Source organism: Anarrhichthys ocellatus, unplaced genomic scaffold (genome assembly GCF_004355925.1).
Source record: "Anarrhichthys ocellatus isolate YVR2014 unplaced genomic scaffold, GSC_Weel_1.0 scaffold2, whole genome shotgun sequence".
In the NCBI taxonomy this organism is placed as follows: domain Eukaryota; kingdom Metazoa; phylum Chordata; class Actinopteri; order Perciformes; family Anarhichadidae; genus Anarrhichthys; species Anarrhichthys ocellatus.
In genome coordinates, this window is record NW_022280032.1 from 12,749,333 (window position 1) to 12,768,724 (window position 19,392).

The window sequence follows — 19,392 nt, forward strand, 5'->3', positions numbered from 1 at the left end:
TATATATCATATCTATCTATATATATATCATATCTATCTATATATATATCATATCTATATATATATATATCATATCTATCTATCTATATATCATATCTATCTATATATATATCATATCTATCTATATATATATCATATCTATATATATATATATCATATCTATATATATATCATATCTATATATATATCATATCTATATATATATCATATCTATATATATATATGTTATTAACACCAAGTAAATGCTATCTCAAGAAAAAATTTCAGCAAAGTAATCATTCAGTCAGTGATTAGAAGCATTCTTGTGCTGTAGGACATGTATACAATAATTTGAAAATAAACTATTTATTAAATTTATTTGGAGAAATAAGCATGACCTTTTGAAGACATACTATACCAAACAGCAGCAATGGCTTATGTATATTACACGGCCCAGTGACACTGAATATTTGGATAACGGCAATGACCAATTCCATTTTCAACAGTTCTGGCTCAACAATAAATCAATTATATGACTCATGTAAATCCTTTCATTTAGGTTACAAGCCTCCTCAAACCAGACATATACAAGGCCATTCAATGAATACGCCAGCCCATTCAAAGAGGGCATGTTAATCCTCACATATTTAGTAATTGTTCAAGCACCCTCTGTACTGAATTGCTCAAGCCCCCTCTGCCAGAGATTGCCTACCTGCAAGCTCTCCGTTTGCAAGCAAGCAATTGGTGTAGCAAAAGAAATAAAAGAGATGAGTCAGCTTTCTGCGACACTTGTGTGTGTGTGTTACACTTACTATAAGTGCGGTATGGTTCTTGCTGCGCACGGCCTTGTGCAGGGCAGTAATGCCATCTTTTGTTCTGAAGTCCAGATGCGCCCCTCCACTCTTTAGCACCTTGATGAGATCTGCACATCCCTCCAGCTGTGCTGCCAGCGTTAGAGGACATTCTGTAAAATGTAAGGATGAGCAATCAAACACTATAACATATTTTACTTTCAGTGACATTATTGTGCATTCTTCTTAGTATAGGAACATCCAACAATTGGAGATGTCAATATTTGATGACAAAATAGCACACTACACTAACTGCCTTGACGGCTGTGATTGCTTCCTGTTGGTGTGAAACCAACCTATTCTCAACCTCCCCCCCCTCCCCTCCCCCTTCACAGTTCTTCTGTCAGATGACAGGTCACCAAACAGGGAAATTAATCCAGAAAGAGGGAGAGAGGGAGATAAAGATGAAGAGAAAGCATAAGACTGTTATTTAACTAAAGTAGAGAAGAGGTGGGATAGTTCTTCGTACAGACATCCTCACCTCCTGTGTCTGGATCATGGAAGTTGGGGTCCAGGCCTTTTTCCAGGAACCTTGAGACCCTTTCAATGTTCCTCTGCTGCACATACTCCATAAACTTCTTCAGGTTTGCCTAATGGAGGGAGACAAGGGAGCAGGGAGGGGTAGGGGGTGGAGGAAAAGACAGCTGTGATTGGTTGATGTCAGACTCATGTGGATGTGGATGTTTAATAATGCAGTTCAGAGATGAAAGCTAAAGTCGCTGCTCTCTCTCAGTCTGTGTTTGAAGGTTTTATTTCTGTTCTGTCATGCCAAGCAAATGGGCCATGTGCAGTAGATATACAGTATATAAGCTATAATAGGATAGACCAAAAAAGACAAGGAAAGGGCTGTAAAGTAATGCTGAAATGAAGACCTTTCCTTTGGATATTGGTGCCAAGAAAATGAGATTTTAAGGCTAACGTCACATTTAGAGTGAAAATGTAATGGTCATAATATTGTACAGTGCCTGAGAGCAATGCTATTGCATCACTGAATCTAACATTGATGTTTAAACCATAGTCATAAAACAGGCAGAGACGCATGCACAAACCCACGTGCAAATCCCACCAGAATCCTAATACACTCATACTGTACACACACACAAACACTAAATTTCCTCTGTGAGTTATGATGAAAAAATATTCATCACCTCTGCTGATGGGTGTAAGCCTGTAGAGTATAGAGTGAAAAATGAAGCTGTGAACAAGGTAGCAGCACTAACATTTCACAATAGATTACTATAGCCTGAAGAATCAGGACAACAATCTATCTTGTAATATCTGAGACATAATATTATAGCACAAAAAGTAGCTAATGACTATTTGCTATACTTAAGAAAAGACGAAGTAAAATAGCAATTATTAAAACTAGTCTACTACACTATAGTTTAATACTGAACATATAAAATATCAATGAGGACAAGGACGATAGCCGAATATGAATCTTGTGGATGTAATTACAGAGACAATATCTGCAGTATACCAAATGAGCTACACAGGAAACTTTCATTACTAATGAATTCTCTGTTACTCAGCCTCAGTCATTACGTAACACATGTGCAAAACCCTCCAGACAGACACACACACACACACACACACACGTATTACATTTTACACAACTGAATTACTTACCACAAGGCATTTAATATAACAAACTTAAACACATACAAACATGTACACTCACATGCAAGAATGCGAACAGAACTCAGCAGCCTTTTACACTCACCGTGTGTGGCATCATATACTGCATATCCCTCGTTCTTTAAAAGTCACACTCTGCACCTTCCGAATGTCACATCACACTCTCCCTTTCCCTTCACACCGAGTCATCTGCAGCCCGCTTGCCTCTACAAGCTTGCCTTTTTGCTCATGCACACCACACTGACATGCTGCGTGGAGCTGCCGACTGCTACTCTCACCATCTCCAAGTCAAACTGAGTGAGAGAAATTCACTTCGGCTTTTTTTTTTTTTTTTTAGACGCTCTGTGAGGCAGTTGTTATGGTGATCGGATACAAAGACAGCTCTGGCAGCCAATGTACACAGGAGTGGGAAGAGCATTGAGGTTGTGTTTGTGAATATGTGTGTGTGTCCTGCACAATGCCTCGGATACTGCCATGAAGAGACTCGGTGATGATTTGCCAGTGATCAGCTGGCTCTGATGTGTGTTTTATTGCTTGTTGAACAGAGGGCTGATGATAAGCATTTGTAATGATTTATCTGCTTTGGCGAGGGTCTCAATAAACTCTTCATATTTTCTCAGTTTCGCTATCTTCCTCTCTCTGTAACACACACCTATAAATGCACACACGTGCAAAGACTTTCCGAGTTACCATGACATACTGACAAATCAGAAAGAAAACAAATAAAGAAAAGGATGATGGACGGTCCGATAAAGCCCTGTGCAGACAGGTGGAGTGACAAGATACAATTAGCTTGTTGTTTTGCAAGACCAATAATTTGCCATGAAACTGAAAAATATTTCAATAACATGTACTAAAATCTTAATCAAAAGAGAATTCATACAAATTTCAATATATTCCTGAATAACAATTAGATATGAAATGAACTACATTTACTTAAATTCCAAACCTATCAATCTAAGTTTTAAAAAAATAGATAAGACAAGTTGACAGTTTATATTTCAAGCTCAAAAACATTTCCAAAATTGGCTAATTTTATCCTTTGGCAATATTAAAAAATAATCCAAGCTTAAATCTCTGCATGTCTTTTATGACTCCTCCTTTAGATACTGCAATTCTCTTTCTTCCTGACCAAAAACACAACAAAAATACTGCGGAAACGCCTTCAGCTAGTACAGAGAGAGGAGTGTGGATCATTTTGTTCAAACCATCTGTGCACTGATTACCTATTACTTTTAGTAGCAATCCCTTAACTGTCGATAGATCTATCTTCAGCATTTTCATTTTCATTCATCATCTAAGCTTGTGAATGCACACGCAGCAGGATGTGGCAATGATTGGCAAGTGGGGTACAATCTTCCTCCACAGTTCATGAAATTCAAGGGAAATTAAAAAATAAAGTGGAAAAAATTCAAAGGAGTAGGAAAAGAGGAGTCGTAGCCCAATCTGTTCACATTTCATTCATTGATTTGCCAAGTTTCAATCATATGAATGTGAATACCGTCCCTCATGGCCTATCATAGGCTGGGAGGAAAACTGACTTTTTAAAAATCTTTTAATGACTTACGGTTATTATAAGGTAGTTATGGTGATGTAGCCTGACAACAACTGAGGGGTGGATGATAAACAGGGCAAAGACCATTAGGAGCAATGATATCATCCTTGATAGTCTATGTATTTATATTCCATTACAACATTTAATAGAAAACAAAATAATAAACATCAAAACCATCAGCAAATGTCCTGAAATCTAGTGAGCTAAATTATTAATCACTCAAGCTCTTAAAAAACACAAACACCATTGTTTTGTCAGATTATTATAGAAATGATGTACAGGCTAAATACAAGGTGTGTGAGGGAAACGTTTGTTGTATGCATGTAGGCTTCTCTGGCAGTCAGCCCTGTTTGTAACAGCATGCTATCCTGTCTCAGTGAACTGCCGTAGGAAGTTGTAACCCACTAACACAGAAACACCAATCGATCACACTAACAGGAAACGGTTGAGGAGCTGTAAGTGAGCTCAATGTTAGTGGATGTGTATGTGCATTGGTGAAGTCATAAAATAGGCAACTATATCCAGGCAGAAGCACAATTCTTGTTTCGGGAAAGTCACAGAATATGCAATACATGCCCCTAATTTTGTGAAGCACAAATCAATTTCTATATGACCAGCCTTAAACCTGGCAGTTTGCTTTTGTTGCTACAGTAGTTTCAATTATCTTAAGGGGAATAACAAACACACAACACCACTTCTCCATCCGATTAGGATATGCCTTACTCATGACTACATTCTTACAGCGCTCAATTTGATTACACGTTTTCATGTAAAGCAATCTGTTGTAGTTACCTCCATAGATAACATGATAGTTCACTGGTAAAATGCATCAGATACACTGGCGCACACACATGCACACACATGCACCTTATGTTACTATGGGAATCTAAATCACAACAACCACTATCCTCTCCAGGGAGGAAGGGCAACCCTAGCAGGGAGACAGAATCAGTCGAAACAAGAAATTAAAAATGACAGCTGTGGTACACTGTGGTGCCCAACACACAACCACGTATGTGCATATTGAATAACTAAACCTGCATGCTCATGTACACATGTTGGGAGAGGAAGGTAACAGACCATTACCATACCAGCAGCTGAGGTGCACTCAGAGAGACACTCGGATAAATACATGTACAGTCTTTAAAACACTACAAGTGTAATTCATTTCAGACCCTCAGTCACATCACTACTAACACAGTTATAAAACAGCACACACATCATGTTTAACTTCAGTTGGAAAGATGTGGTCTTAGTCACACCATACTTATTTTGGCCAATGAATGAGCAGAGACACTTGCCATGTATTTTCAGTAGCCATTCAATAATGATTACCAATACAGCAGCAAGCTCTTTACCTACGTAGATACTCATCTGTCACCGTCACGCAGTAAACCAAGCATGTAGCTCATCTTCAAACTGTCGGTCTTACTGTGTCTCACCTAAATCCAACACTTCATTCCAAAAAAATACATGTTTGGTCTGGAGAAGTAACAGTACTATATTTTGACAGAAATACTACTGAGGGAAAAGAAAATGGCAGCTTTGCACTGCCAAAATGGACGGTTTACCAAAACTGCTGCAATGTGCCCAAGGTCGTGAAAAAGCTTGTCAGAATAAAACTCTATTACCTGTAACTGGTCTATAATGTCATGTGATTATTTCTGTTACATATCATTGCATTTGTGTCGTCCTTCCATCTGCCTTGATCTATCAGTTCGCGGCTGAGCTTGCTGAGGCTGCGATAGTAAAACAGAGTGCATTGTTCTATCTCTAAGCTATCCCACAGTTTGCAGGCTGAGCCATTAAGTATCATTACACAGACCAAATTGCAAGGAGATCACATATTTACAGATAAATATTGAGAAAGAGTTTGACTGATGGTCTATGCAGCTTTGTACATACACTACTGCCATGAGGATGGTGAAACCCTGCTGTGCTGGATGAAGTAAGTAAAGAGTGCGACGACAAACAAAGAAATGAAGAGAGGAAGGGCAAAATGAAAGATAGTGTCTTATCTCAGTGCAGCAGAGCAAGAAACATCAGCAACGATCAAATCAGAGAATCTATGGCAATTTACCGACTTGTTAAACCAAGAAAATATCCTGCAGATACAGTTTGATGCTCTGCCCAAAGTGTCCTCATCTGCTCTGCTCGAAATTAATCTTCAACTAAAGGGTTTGATTTGTGCTACCTTTGATACAATTGTGAATTTTGTCTGTGTATTCTTTTCACAGACGGCTATGGAACATTTGTGCTACGACTGCTGGACATTTCTATCTGCTTATGAATAGATTATGAATACAAGCAATCAGAAATCTGGAAAGTAATGCATTAATCACTTCAATATCAATGTTGACTTTGTGTTCATTTAGTAACCTGAGACACACCCCCTACCTAAAAATGAAACTTCACCACAGTGACGGATTCTGCCTTCTACAGACTTTTTGTAATATTGGCACCTTGCTACTCCAGCTAGCAGGACAAAGATGATAAAGGTTCCTTCTTTCAGTTCAGTACCCTGAGGAGGGTCTTGTCTCCACCACTAAGGGGGGGGGGGGGGGGGGGGTATCTATCTGACACACCCTGATAAAAGCCTGGGTAGGAGGCCAGAACTTACAGAGACAACACGACTCCCCCTGCCTCCCTTGCCGTCGTCCCTGCCTCTTTTACTCACTCTGTATTGCAGCTATTCTCCCTTAGTTTTCCTCCTCCTGTTTTTCTTTTGCCATAGCTTCATAAAAGGCTGTGCACACACACACACACACACACACACTCAATGTTCAGTAGCTAATGTGCATCCATGTGTAATCCATACAGCATGTACATATGTGTGTCAGACATTTTCACTGCCCTATATTTACACTCATTACCACATGGCTACATAGCCCCTGGTCCCTCACAGCTGGCCTACAGTACAGTGTGCCATGGATGAGTCGTAATTAAAATGTTCAACAACATGATGCTTATTCGGGAGGATCATATACTGACCTAATGTGAGCTGGCCCGTAAAATACACACATGTTCTAAAGCGTCACAACTGCTAAGGCAATAAACACAGGGAGCTAGTGTAGTGGGTCATGGGTATGCTCTGGGGACCGTCAGATATCATGGTGATATGAGTACAGCCTAAACAGTTGAGATAGAGCAGAGGACGTGGAAGTAATGCATTACTCCATTGAAACAGGGTCTTGCTGTCAGTGCAGGCTGCATAACAGATTCTGTATCGTGAAGACAAGCATATGGCTATGGTCAAAGATATCCATCAAGGCATGTGACATACACTCATGTGTCTATAGTCCACAAGAAGGAGTTCAGACCATGGATGTATGAAGAGAAATGGATACAGCGTTGGAGAGAATAATTCAGATTTGAAAATTCAGATTAAATCTACCTCAGTATGGGGCTGATAGAGCAAGCACAGTTTCCTACCCCGTCCCAGCACTCGGTCTCATTCACATAAACAAAGGAGGGAAAATAACTCTGGATTCTGCCATCAGTGTCTTTTCAGACATAATGATTTTAATAAGGACTATTCCAGTGTTCATACTGGGAAGTTGATTTAGCTAAAAAGATATCCGCTGATGTTGCTTTCCAAATGTAAGTCTATGGTAAAAAAAAAAAAAGTATCTTTGAGCCCAATGGCATCACGTGACAGACCCAGCAGTTGTAAATGCAAATGTACAATTTGCTTCAAAGCCCTTGGTTCAGACTCAAAGCATTGCATAGTGAAGTTAACCATTTCATAATGTAATCCCTGATAGTGAGCAACAAAGTAGACTGTTAAAAAGTGTCACTGATCTCACTGAGGCTACAACTTCTGACTCGCATAAGGCTAGTTTGTGCTTCTAACTAATCAGGTTTCCCGTGTCAGCATTGAGCTGTCACATTTGTACCGTGAAGTTCATTCAGATGCCAGGTGACTTCTCTACTCAGCTTGTCTGGACAGTGATGTGGAAAAATCTTGCAACACTGAGTGATGGTCAGATAAATCCGAGCCAACAGTGTCACTGATGAGCAACAAAACTGAAACTACTGTGGTGAATTTGATTAAATGATTTACTTGTAAGCAATCTGTTAATAAAAAAAAAAAAATATACAAAGTTCTGTACATACGTATAAAAATTCATATTCAAAATTACAATCATCATGAACAGGCAGAGATTTAGGGAGTGTCCATTAATACAATCGTGCCAAATACAAATTGTGGCATTAACAACCAGTCACACGTTAATAAAAGAGTCACCTGCCTCTTGAGTGTATTCACGTCAGCGAACACAAACAATCTTATCTGGCACACAGTGTACCTGATTCTCTGTGTCTGTGCTTTGTTGACAGTCACATATATAAAGGCTGGAGCGAGAGCGGGCAAGCCTTGACCTCCGTCTTCCCGTCTGCTTTGGACAAAGGCAGTCCTGCTGCAGGGGCACTGCATTTTAATTAGACACACAAACCTAGAGAGACACAACTCCATATTAGATACACGCAGTATCCGGCTACATTCACTACCACCTCACGGAAGAGCTGTTAAAAGCAGTGGTAGTATTTGTCACACTAAGAGTTTCTTTCCCGTTTCTTTTTCATTTCATTTGTGTGCTTTATTAAAAGTATATTTAAGTTTTTTATCAAAAGTAAATATCTGTCAAATGTAACTGAAAATGAAGCGACAAAATGGATTTAAATGAATGTCCTGTACAGTCACAATACATAATAAAAGACATTAGACTAGTAGTGCATGATGAGATGAAGACAAGAACGTGCTGCTCGAGACAGGATTTTATTTTCAATCTGGAATATGAGGCATATTCTATCACAGGCAATATAAAAGTAGGCTATGGTAAGTAGTGCCAGGGTGAGTCATAAGGGTCGACAGTAAGAGCAGGAAATGTATGTTAGATAAAATAGATAACATACATGTAGATAGATAAGTTAGCAGGACAAATGATTAAAGCGAGGTTTGCAATGTGAAGTTGATGCAGTACTGTAGTAGTACAGTATGTATTCTGTATGGTTTACAGAAATGGGTCTTTTTAATAATCTTGTATGAATATGGGCTTGTAGTTTCAGTCAAAAGTGAAAGTAAAGGAAAGCATGCAGTTTTTTCCACTTAGCTCCCTTGCTGAGGAAGATAAAAGCAAGAGGCATCATGTTTAAGCATACTAAGATGTGCTTCAAGTCTTTGGCAAAACCACAAAGCAAACCGTGACAGTAGAGACTGCCTAAAGAAGCTGTCACTGGTCTACTGCTTCTTCCATTTGACTCAGGGTTCCCTATCTAAACAGAGGCTCTTCTTTTTATACCTCTTCTCATCAAATGAAGAAAAAAAACACGCAAATGGCTTTGCTAGTTTTATTTGTCGGTTTATTCTATAATTCATGGTTTATTGCAGAGTATGAAGGTCTAGGAGCATGTTTCCATTAAATATGCAACAAAATGACATGGTGTGGCAGAAACACAAGTGAATGGGGTCCTGTGAGGGGAGGGAACGGAGGAGAGATAGAAGAGAAAATAAAGTGTGAGCAAAAGAGATGTGAATAGAGTGGAGCAGTAATCTATCTACAGCTCTAATCTTTCTTATCGCCTGCGATATTGGTTTTTCTTTAAACGTAAAGATAATAAAAGACGGAAACATTTCATTGACAGAAACAACCTACTAATACACTGTAGAGTTGTTGTTTAATACTGTAATTTATTAATATAGATGTTTATCCTAAAACAGCCAAAGGTGAGCCAAAAGTCAGATTATTCTTGGGCTCAGGTGCAGTTGATCTGTTATGTTATGATATGATGTCTGTTCCGGTTTTTCCCTTTTCAGTCCATCCCCGGTTTAGGTGAGGTCATGTTTGCTGACCCACCAGCCCTGCATCAAGGACAAGTGAACTGTACCATTGTGGCTACGTCCCTTTGAATGATTTGAAATCCTGTTACAGTTTATACTCTGGCAGCCAGCCAAAGTCTATTTTGTACCACCACAGATTCATAAGAAACCGAAAATATGTTTACTCTCAATGGCTGTGCTGGCTGGCCCTCTCCGTGTGCATTTCCTCCACAGCAATGTAAACCCCTCGCCTGGACCTTGCAGCCTCCCTGGGCCATGGACACGCTGCATCCTCTCTCCCAGCGGGTGTAGTGACGGAGCCCCCTGTTCCTGGCTGTTAACCCGAGCAGACCGGCAATTTTGGCAACAGTTACATTCCACCACTGCTACAACGAGAGATGATTTTAGACTCCCCTTGAGTGTCCGTGGTCGACGCACCATAGTCTCACAAAATCCTTTGGGAATCACTGTATTCTGTACGGTTTGGGTCTTTGTCTGTTTCCAGGCTGTATTCATGCTGACCATTGTCGGATTGTGAGCCAATCTTATTACAGCAAAAAATGTCTCCATGTCAAACAGGGTCCTGGGTGGCTGTCTGTCAGATAAAATGGCTATACAGAAAACACCAGCATCTTAAACTTCCGTGCTTAGCCATATTTTGGCACATTTGGCCGATACCAACAACGCATGCAAGAGGCAGTGCAGTAGTGGCTTGAAAGGTTCCTATGGATGCCTTGCAGTAAATATGATTAACTATTGAAAGGTTTTGAGTTGAGTATTCCTTTAAAAAAACTAAATGCATGGTTTCCACATTGACAGTTGAACTGTTTATAAATCCACCGCCGACAGGCAGAGTGTATGTTTAACAATATATCTTACTGGTGGATTTAGTAAATCTGTCCAATAAAGGAACATATTAATTAATCTTTAATGTGGGTGTTTAAAGTCCCCTAAGAGACACAAAGCTGCTGCGTACCGTTTCATGCCTGTTAGAACAGATTGGTGTGTTTGTGTGTTATCTGTGTGTGTGTGTATGTCTATAAGCACTTCTGCCTCTGTCTACGTTTGTCTGAGCGAGCGAGAGTTTAAGTAATCGCCAATATCCATACCCAACAGGCTTAAAGTGTAATGCTCACAGCTACAAAAAGACCAATGTGCTGTATGACAGAGTACGGACTTTATCCCAAGGAATAGGATTTTCTGTGAGTGGAATCTTCAACCTTATTTCAACTGTATCACAGAGAAATACATCTCTGAGTAATGTGATACACTCTTAAGCTCAGGGGGAAACCAACTCCACGTGAAAAAGCACTGGACTTATTCACACATATATGTACAAACACACACACACACACACACACGCACACAAAAATGACATTCACTGATTCAGAATTTAGCCCACTAAACGCACATTTCATTCATAATTAATGAGTGCAGTAAAACACCTCAAAGACAGTGATGGGGTGCTGTTACTATAGCAACAACATCTAACACATCATTGACTGTAAATGTGTTTGTGCAAAATGCAATTCAATTCTACACCTCTCTGGTGAGCATTTAGAAAGAAGCCCAATCCCACAGCTTGCGTAGTTCACATGAGACTCAGTCATTATCATAATGATCGTAATACCTGTTCTAAATAACTTCCACCAGTGTCCCTTGTGGCGCAATATCTAACACAGCCCTTGAACTGAGATTTGTTTCTGTATTTCAAAGAGAAAGGAAACAGAAATTCTTCTCTGCATTCGAGCCTAAAGCCAGCCTTTACCTGGACCCAAGCCATCTGCTGACACAGCATGCACACACCAGTATGACTTCAAACCATATCAAGTACATAACATAACAGAGCAGACAAATTGATCTCATGCAAGCCCACAAACAAGTCTTCAATAAATGTGATCAGTCGTTTCCTCTTGGGGTAAAAGATGTGTCATTCATACGCTGAACAGTAAAAAAATAAATAAATAAAAACTCAGCAGTTGCAGTCAAATGAATCAAACATCAAACCAGTTCATCGTGTGAACTCAAAGAAAAAACGCCAAGCTACAAATTTTGAATCGGAAAAATCAAAGCTGGCAATCAAACGACTGAAACAAAATGCTTCAAACTACTTTAAACATCTTCTTGGTATCTATATAAGAACAGTGTCAGAGGTCATTTGATGAGTCATTTTAGCAGTAGAGTGTTAAGTCTAACCTCTGTTGCCCAACTCCTCGTAGCTCTCTCTGAACGTAACAGCATGGTACCTCCTGAGTAATCCTTTTCAGAAGCACTGGGATGATATGTTTCAGCTCTTTATAATTCCTTGTATTCCTCTTAATGAACTAGAGTTTGGGCAGTCGGGACAGTATGAACTAGCTCCGATAGGGTTGGCTAGAGGCTGGAACAAAGCACGGCAACGCCACGGTCTCTTTCCTACTCATCAACACACTCACAAACATGCAGAGCGCAGGCTTATTGTACACGGACCCCAAAACACATTCTGCTGTACGCTCAACCAATTCCACCCACCCTCCTGGCCACAGTGGCAGCATGGCTTTGTCCAGCATTGTCTCTTCCATCAGAACAATGAGCTCTGGCTTACTTGCCAACCCCATTAATGCAACAAAAAAAAGAAGGCATTGACATAAACACGAACACACAAATTTAAAATTGCAGATCTGTGTTAATGACAACACAAAGACACACACACACACAAGCTGTATGAAAGACAGGCCATTCATGGGTGTTGTTACAATGATGCTCTATGGGCTCCATTCTCGTGTTGCTCAAGGCGCAGAACGCAGTGTCACAACATCAAACTGGTATTTTCCTGGTTAAAGTTTGTGCAACGAGTAAATACCCACAGAAACCACAGTGCTGATGTGCACATCAAACGTTTGATTAATTTTAATTATTCTACAGTTTCCACTGCAAATCAACAGGCACACTGTTCCATGAAAAATTGCAGTGCAATTAAAACGTATCTCTCCTCTAATAACTCCCAAGACTGTTCGTTCCTGCCAGTCCTATCCTGGTGTCTCTGTCCAATACACAGAATAACCTGGGTAACAGCTATGTGGGGCATCTTCTTTTTAATGAGTATGGCCAAAGGGCCTTGTCTTTAAAGGGGATGAAAGTAGCAAATGCGATTGGAGAGCCTGGCCACAAAAATACCACAAGATTGCTCGGCACTCCCCGAAGCACTGAGCAGGCCGCACTTGACTGCAATCTACGCCGAGCTGCAGGGCTCACAAAAACACAGCATTGTATGTGGAGTAAGCTCAAATGTGGCCTGAGATCATGCAAGTTAGACCAGGTGGCAGACTCTCTGACAACTGTAAACCATCAGGTGCACCTGCTTGAAAGGTAGGCAATGTTGTGTGTGAGGACTGGGATGAGAAAAGAGTATATATCTATATGACAGTTGAGAACATGCTGAGCATATAGACGGTGATGGAGAGGTTCGTTATGCTACAGAATTGATTTGAGAAGTTTCTTTGGATATTATCATACATATTTCCCACTGTATCACGATCAAAAATGGTTCATTCATGGTTCATGAATGCTAGCTGACCAGGTAGATTTTTTTTCTCGGCCACAGTGTCAACAGCGGTTGACTGATACTGGGTTGAGTAATGAATAAAGTGGGCAGTTTACGTTCCAGTCCATAAATTGCGCCACATGAAATATGACAATAGAGCTCTATTGTTGTTTGTATGCATGACTGTGAGTGTTTGTAAGCAGGGGGAATGCATGCCGTCATCAGAATCAAAGAGTCCAGAGAAAGAAAGAGCTGAATCAGGTCCAGTCATGTGCTTCTAGGCAGACACGCAAACTGACACCAGGACACAGGCAGGCGGGCAGCAGGCGGACAGAGCCAGAGGATTGAAACACAACTAAACAGACCAAAAGATAGCTGGAGCTAAGCCCAGTAACACGTGTGTCAAAATACTGCTGAAAGGAAAGCTACACATGTTCCTCCCCTATTGAACCTTGCTAAAGAAGCACATTCAGTCGAAATCTTAAAGTCAAAACTGAAAACCTTTATTCACGTCATTACATACTCTAAAACCTAGTCAGGTCCATCACTTCTTTAAAACCCCTTTTAACAGTAATAGTATTAAAGTGGTTGTTTTCTCTTAAATTCTATTTTGTTATTTGCTTGCTATGTGTTCTGTCTTTTGGTTTCACTACAGCCTAGCCCAGAAGTTTAACTTATAAGTAACCCAAAACTAAAATTAAATGAATAAAAGTAAGAGAATAAAAGGAAAAAACAGATAAGTTGGGAAGAGACAGTCACATTACAAAAATAACCTGTTTCAATGGCAGTAAAGTATTATATTTAACCCATTTAACCCAATATAACTGAAATCTGCTTACTTGCTTACTTCTCAGTTCTTCAGGATTCTACACTTTCAATAAAAAGTCAGTGAGTGATTGATTGGCTGCGAACAAGCTGAGAGAACAGAAGAGGGCAGCCACTACGCTTCAGGCTGATGCAGGGGTATGTGAGTAGTGTGTATATTCAGCCAGGCATTTATTAGAACTCTATTGTTCTTTATGCCTCTGGCATCCTATTCTACAGTCAACTATTCATACTGACTGCCTGACCTAGAATGACATTATTCTGTGAGTGGGATGTTATGCTGTATGGCGCAAGAACTATACAATGTGTTGTTTCTCTATTGTGAAATGAACTTGTGCAATGAGGTGTAGCATCATCAAGACCAAACGGCAAGTTCAGTTCCAGTTCAGCTAAATGGATGGACGAATGAAAAATGCATGGTACCTCCACTCCATCATCGGTGGTGATCGGTTGTGTCTTATTAGAAACACGCCACACATAAACAAACACAAGAAGAAAATATGTGGAGCTTTGTACCCGCTGGCTTTTTGCTGCCGTGGTGTGTATGATTGTCATCCACCACAGAATTGTCTGTTCAGTATGAACCATATATGCATTTAGTGGATAATGTGGAGTTGACTGCATTGTCGTTTCTATGGTCTGGTGGAGGGTCTACGTCTTCTAAGACTAGAGCAACACATTTTAACCAAATTTGTTATTTCCAAAGAGCCCAAAAACACAAGCAGTACCTGCTAAGAGAGACAGACATAGAGCTTCCTGGGGTGTGTTGTGAGGAGCCTGGGGCTATAGTTTCTACATGGCCTGGTTTCAGAGTATACTGAATACAATATAATCAATTCCTTCTTTCTAATCTGTCTAATCAATGTCTCTCTCTTGCTCTTAATCTTAAACACACATACACACCCTATTCAGGTTATGTGAAAGACTAAGAGAGAAGATGAGAAACTCTGGTGACGAAGTATAACACATTAGAGTAGAGTGCTGCAATTCCAAGTCAATTACGCTGGAAAAGCAGTAGCACACAGTAGACAAAAACACATAGGGTGGGAGCAGCAGCCCAGCTGCCTAGCTGTAATTAGGCATCTGTAACATTAAATAAGACTGTCACCCTACAAGCCAGGGCCAAAACAAATGAACAAAAATTGAGTGCAGTGTGTAGTTTCAATGGCTGTTACTTACACTAACTGGATTTGTAACCATATGAGAAACAAAGTTACAAAACAACAAAAATGATATGTACAACTGTAAATGAGATGAGAGATAAGTTCTATACTATACCAGTAATTGACCCAATGGACGTATGGAAAACATTTTTGTGTGGGACATTTTTTGTGGAGTAGGTCAGGCTGCCCATTTGTTCAGCAGCTCAGGTCAAGCTGCCCACAGGGCATCTCTTGTTGGCAGCTGCCTCGTGCTGAGCCCTCACTGACTGAGACTGACAGCTCTGTTGACTCCCAGCAGAGGTTCACAAAAACACTGTATGTAGCAGTTACTTAGCTTAACAAGCCTACCCACTGTGCCCCAGACATTATGCTTTCTTTTCAGCTCTTTGCAGCTTTGACTCTCTCTAACACTAACGCACACACAGTGAAGTCGTCTCCATCACAGAGCATAAGCGGAGCATGATGATAACAGACAGACAAACGGACAGACAGACAGTCTGTCCTGGAGTATTTGACTCACTGGATGTGGACTGTAGTTATGTGTCTGCCATTGGCCACGTACCTCACAAGGCATTCTCCTCCCCTTCCGCTATCCTATCCCATCTATTTAACAAAGGCACTATCGCTGCATCCTGGGCAAAGCACTGCCCAAGAAGACTGTGATTGGTTTAAAGAAGCACAAATGAGCAAGAGCGTTTTTTCCCCCCTATACCAGAATGATAATGTGTGGAGGCAGACCTTTCTTTAGCTCTGACACAGCGCTGTGGAGAAAGGTCTGGCTGTGAGACCTACTGGCAGGTACACATCGTCATGTACATGCATGCATGCATTAACACATTTTCATACACAAGTGCACCTGTATGTGCACACACACACACACACACTTGCATGCAGGGATGTCTGCCACATACAGACACACACACACACACATACAGATGTTTGCCTTACTTACTCAGAGATCCAAAAGCAAAACACAACCACTCACACAGCTAGAACACACATTCACACATCCTCTGACATAGAGTACCAGGCGCACACACACAAATAGACACAGTGATCCAAGCCTACGGTCAGCAACTGAACCAGTGCACAAAAAAACAGCATTCTGTCAAGGTTTCAGACAAGACTGCACCAGCTATGCACACAGCCAACATGCAGCAGAGCACAACAACAGAACTAAAGCCAGAGAGAGAAAGAGAGCATAGACAGGTAGACAGGAATGAGTTGGGGAGTGTTTGGGAATTATTAGAGGTACAAAGTATGAAAAACAGAGAGACAGAGGAGGAAAAAGACATGTTTACACCAGAGATAATGATCAAATTAAATTAGAGAGATGATGAGAGCAATTGGGGTACCTTACTATTGAGTCTGGCCTTCCTGGCTTGTTTATTTTTTCTTTCTCTTCTCTCGGCTGCTTGTCCTTTGCCCAGAGCGGATCCCATCTCTCTCACACACACACACACACAGACACAAACACAAACACGCTCCCCGTCACACACGCGCTCCCTGTAGGTCAGCTGCAGTCCCAATGCCAAAACATCATCCACATGGCCATATCCAGTCCCCTTCCTCCTCCTTGTCTCCTCTCCTCTTGTCCTCTCCTCTTCTCCTTTACTACCTCTCGTATTGTCAAAATAGCACATGCACACTCACACGGTCACTCACTCACACAAACACTCGGCGAAGCACTAACGCACACACTGACTCATGTGCATTCACAGATGGAGAGATGGTAAGGGGTGATTTTGCAGGATGCTGGAGAGAATAGAGCGAGGGTGGGGAGAGAGAGAGTAAGAGAAGAGGGAGGGAAACTAGAGGGAGGAGAGAGAGGGAATACAGAAAGAGAAAATGAGAGGGAAAGTGGGTGGGGTGTAGAAGCAAGGAAAGACAAGGATACCCAAAGTGTGAAAGAAAATAACAGGACATAAAAATAGCGTTGGATGCTGGTGCAATCTCTGTTAATAAAATCCAAACCAAGTGTTTAATGACAGTGGGAACTTCATGACTAATGCTCATGTTTTTGTATCACAGTTTCCTGAAATTATGGTTACATTTAAATGCAAACGGGTTGCACAATTGTTGATATTATAATTGTACAAATAACCCCATTTACAGAACGTGTACTCACACTTGTGTATTCACACCTCACCTCAAAAACACAGAGAGACAAACATCTCAAATTAGAATCAGCATAAACAATTCCAGCTGTCTACAACTGGTCAAATATTCTTCCATGTTTGTATTTGTTTAATTATGTGCACGCATGCAAGTGCATGTACTTGTTTCTACCCAGATATATCTCTACCTTTATTAATGTACTAAATTCCTCTTCATGTTCAGGGATTATCCATAATAAGGGGAGCTTTGTGTATGAGGGATTCCCCACTGGAAAAACCCTCTCATCCTGGGCCATGCATGCAGCTGTGTGTGTGTGTGTGTGTGTGTGTGCATGATGTGTATATATGGGAGTATTATTCAGAAACCCCACATCAAATTTCTTGATTGCTGTAGTTGCAATATCACTGCAGTGATGGGAGGGTTTAAGCACTGTGCAAATGCTGGGAGGAATATGGCATCTCAGAACAATATCACACCTACAATGAGCTACATTCTCTGTGTGGTTTCATTGTAAATTGAATCAATGCAGGAATTCTCATTCATAAATACAATAGGTTGCTAACAGCAATACAAAGCCTCAGTGTAGGAGGAATAGCATTACTCTGCAATTGGTTTTATGGGGGAGCCTTTTGCGAATTATGCTTTCCTACACATGTACTCTGTCAACAACTTAATGTGAGCATTGTTTTAGCTTGTGAATCATACTGAACCATCTTTTACCCAAAAGTGTAACGCATTTTATATTTTGATGTTGCAATTTCTCTACTGCTTTACGACACGAGCACAATTGAAATGTCTTCACTCTAGCAATGTGCTCTGAGGAGTAGTGACCACATTACCAAATAGTGGGTCACTAAATGCTGTCCACTACTTTATATGCCTCTTTGGTTTCTTCCAACCCACCCCTGCCTTGCCATCTCTATGACTATAATGCCCAAGGCTTTCATTGTATATAGAGCATCTTTTTATCTATCCAACCATCTGATCTTCCATCCCTAGTGTCTATACAGTATATCTTTAATTGGCTGCAAAAGTATAACAGACCAATCCACTTTAAAATGCATGAGATCTGTTCTCCAGAACACATGTGACGAGTTCCTCACAAGGGCACATGCATCTGTACTGATTCATCTCGAGGGCAGGTTGAAGCAGCAGTTCTCTGTTCATCATACATTAGACAGCAAGAAGTAGGTGGTCTTGATCTAAACATGACACTGTGAAAAGTGGATGACAGATACACACATCTAGAATATTTCCCTTTGATGTGATGTGCAGCCTTAAAAATCATGGGGTTTTAAAATCTCAATATACTGACAGCATCATGTAGAGTGACATGTAAGTGCTGAAATATATGCAGAGTAAAGATGCCATACTGTAATACAGTAATTAAGACAATGTTAATGGGAAAAGTCAAGTCATTAAGGCAGTTTGAGTAAATTGCTGAAAGGGCTGTTATGTAATAGGGGATTGGAAAAATTCTACTACTGGAAGCTCTTCGTCGCACTGCAAAAAAGCCACCCATTCTGCAGCGCTGTTCATTACTGACCTCTGACACCAAACACCCACACACATGCACTCTTTTTACTTTACCTTTCAAAAGTATACTATGTACATTTTCTATGCAGCCACCCTGATTGGTTAACCAGGTCAGTTTCAGGGTGATGAGGCCTGGTTGGGTCGGATGTGAAGGAGGAAAAAAATAATGGGAAATCCTATCAACTATGACCTCATTTCAAACTTTAGCCTGCGGATAATGAGCTCCATAACAGCAAAGTAGGCTAATGCTTGACCTCTGTCTAACAGGGCAGCTTGCTGCAGGATGAATAGTGAACCTCGTACTGGTAAGGCTGCAAGAGTCTCCCGTAACAGGATTTCCCTCTTTACCCCTGAAAGTCATTATGCAAAAAAAGAAGCACATGTGC

At 40.6% G+C, this 19,392-nt stretch overlaps 1 protein-coding gene across 1 annotated transcript in view; it reads right to left on the bottom strand.

Annotated features, from left to right (window-relative positions):
• shank3a (SH3 and multiple ankyrin repeat domains 3a) overlaps positions 1-19,392 on the bottom strand; it is a 120,910-nt gene that overhangs the window by 73,123 nt on the left and 28,395 nt on the right. Inside the window, exons 4-5 of the mRNA XM_031857676.1 lie at positions 1,312-1,420; positions 792-943 (exon numbers count right to left, since the gene is read on the bottom strand). Coding sequence (XP_031713536.1) covers positions 792-943; positions 1,312-1,420 — 261 coding nt within the window. The remainder of the gene's footprint in view (positions 1-791; positions 944-1,311; positions 1,421-19,392) is intronic.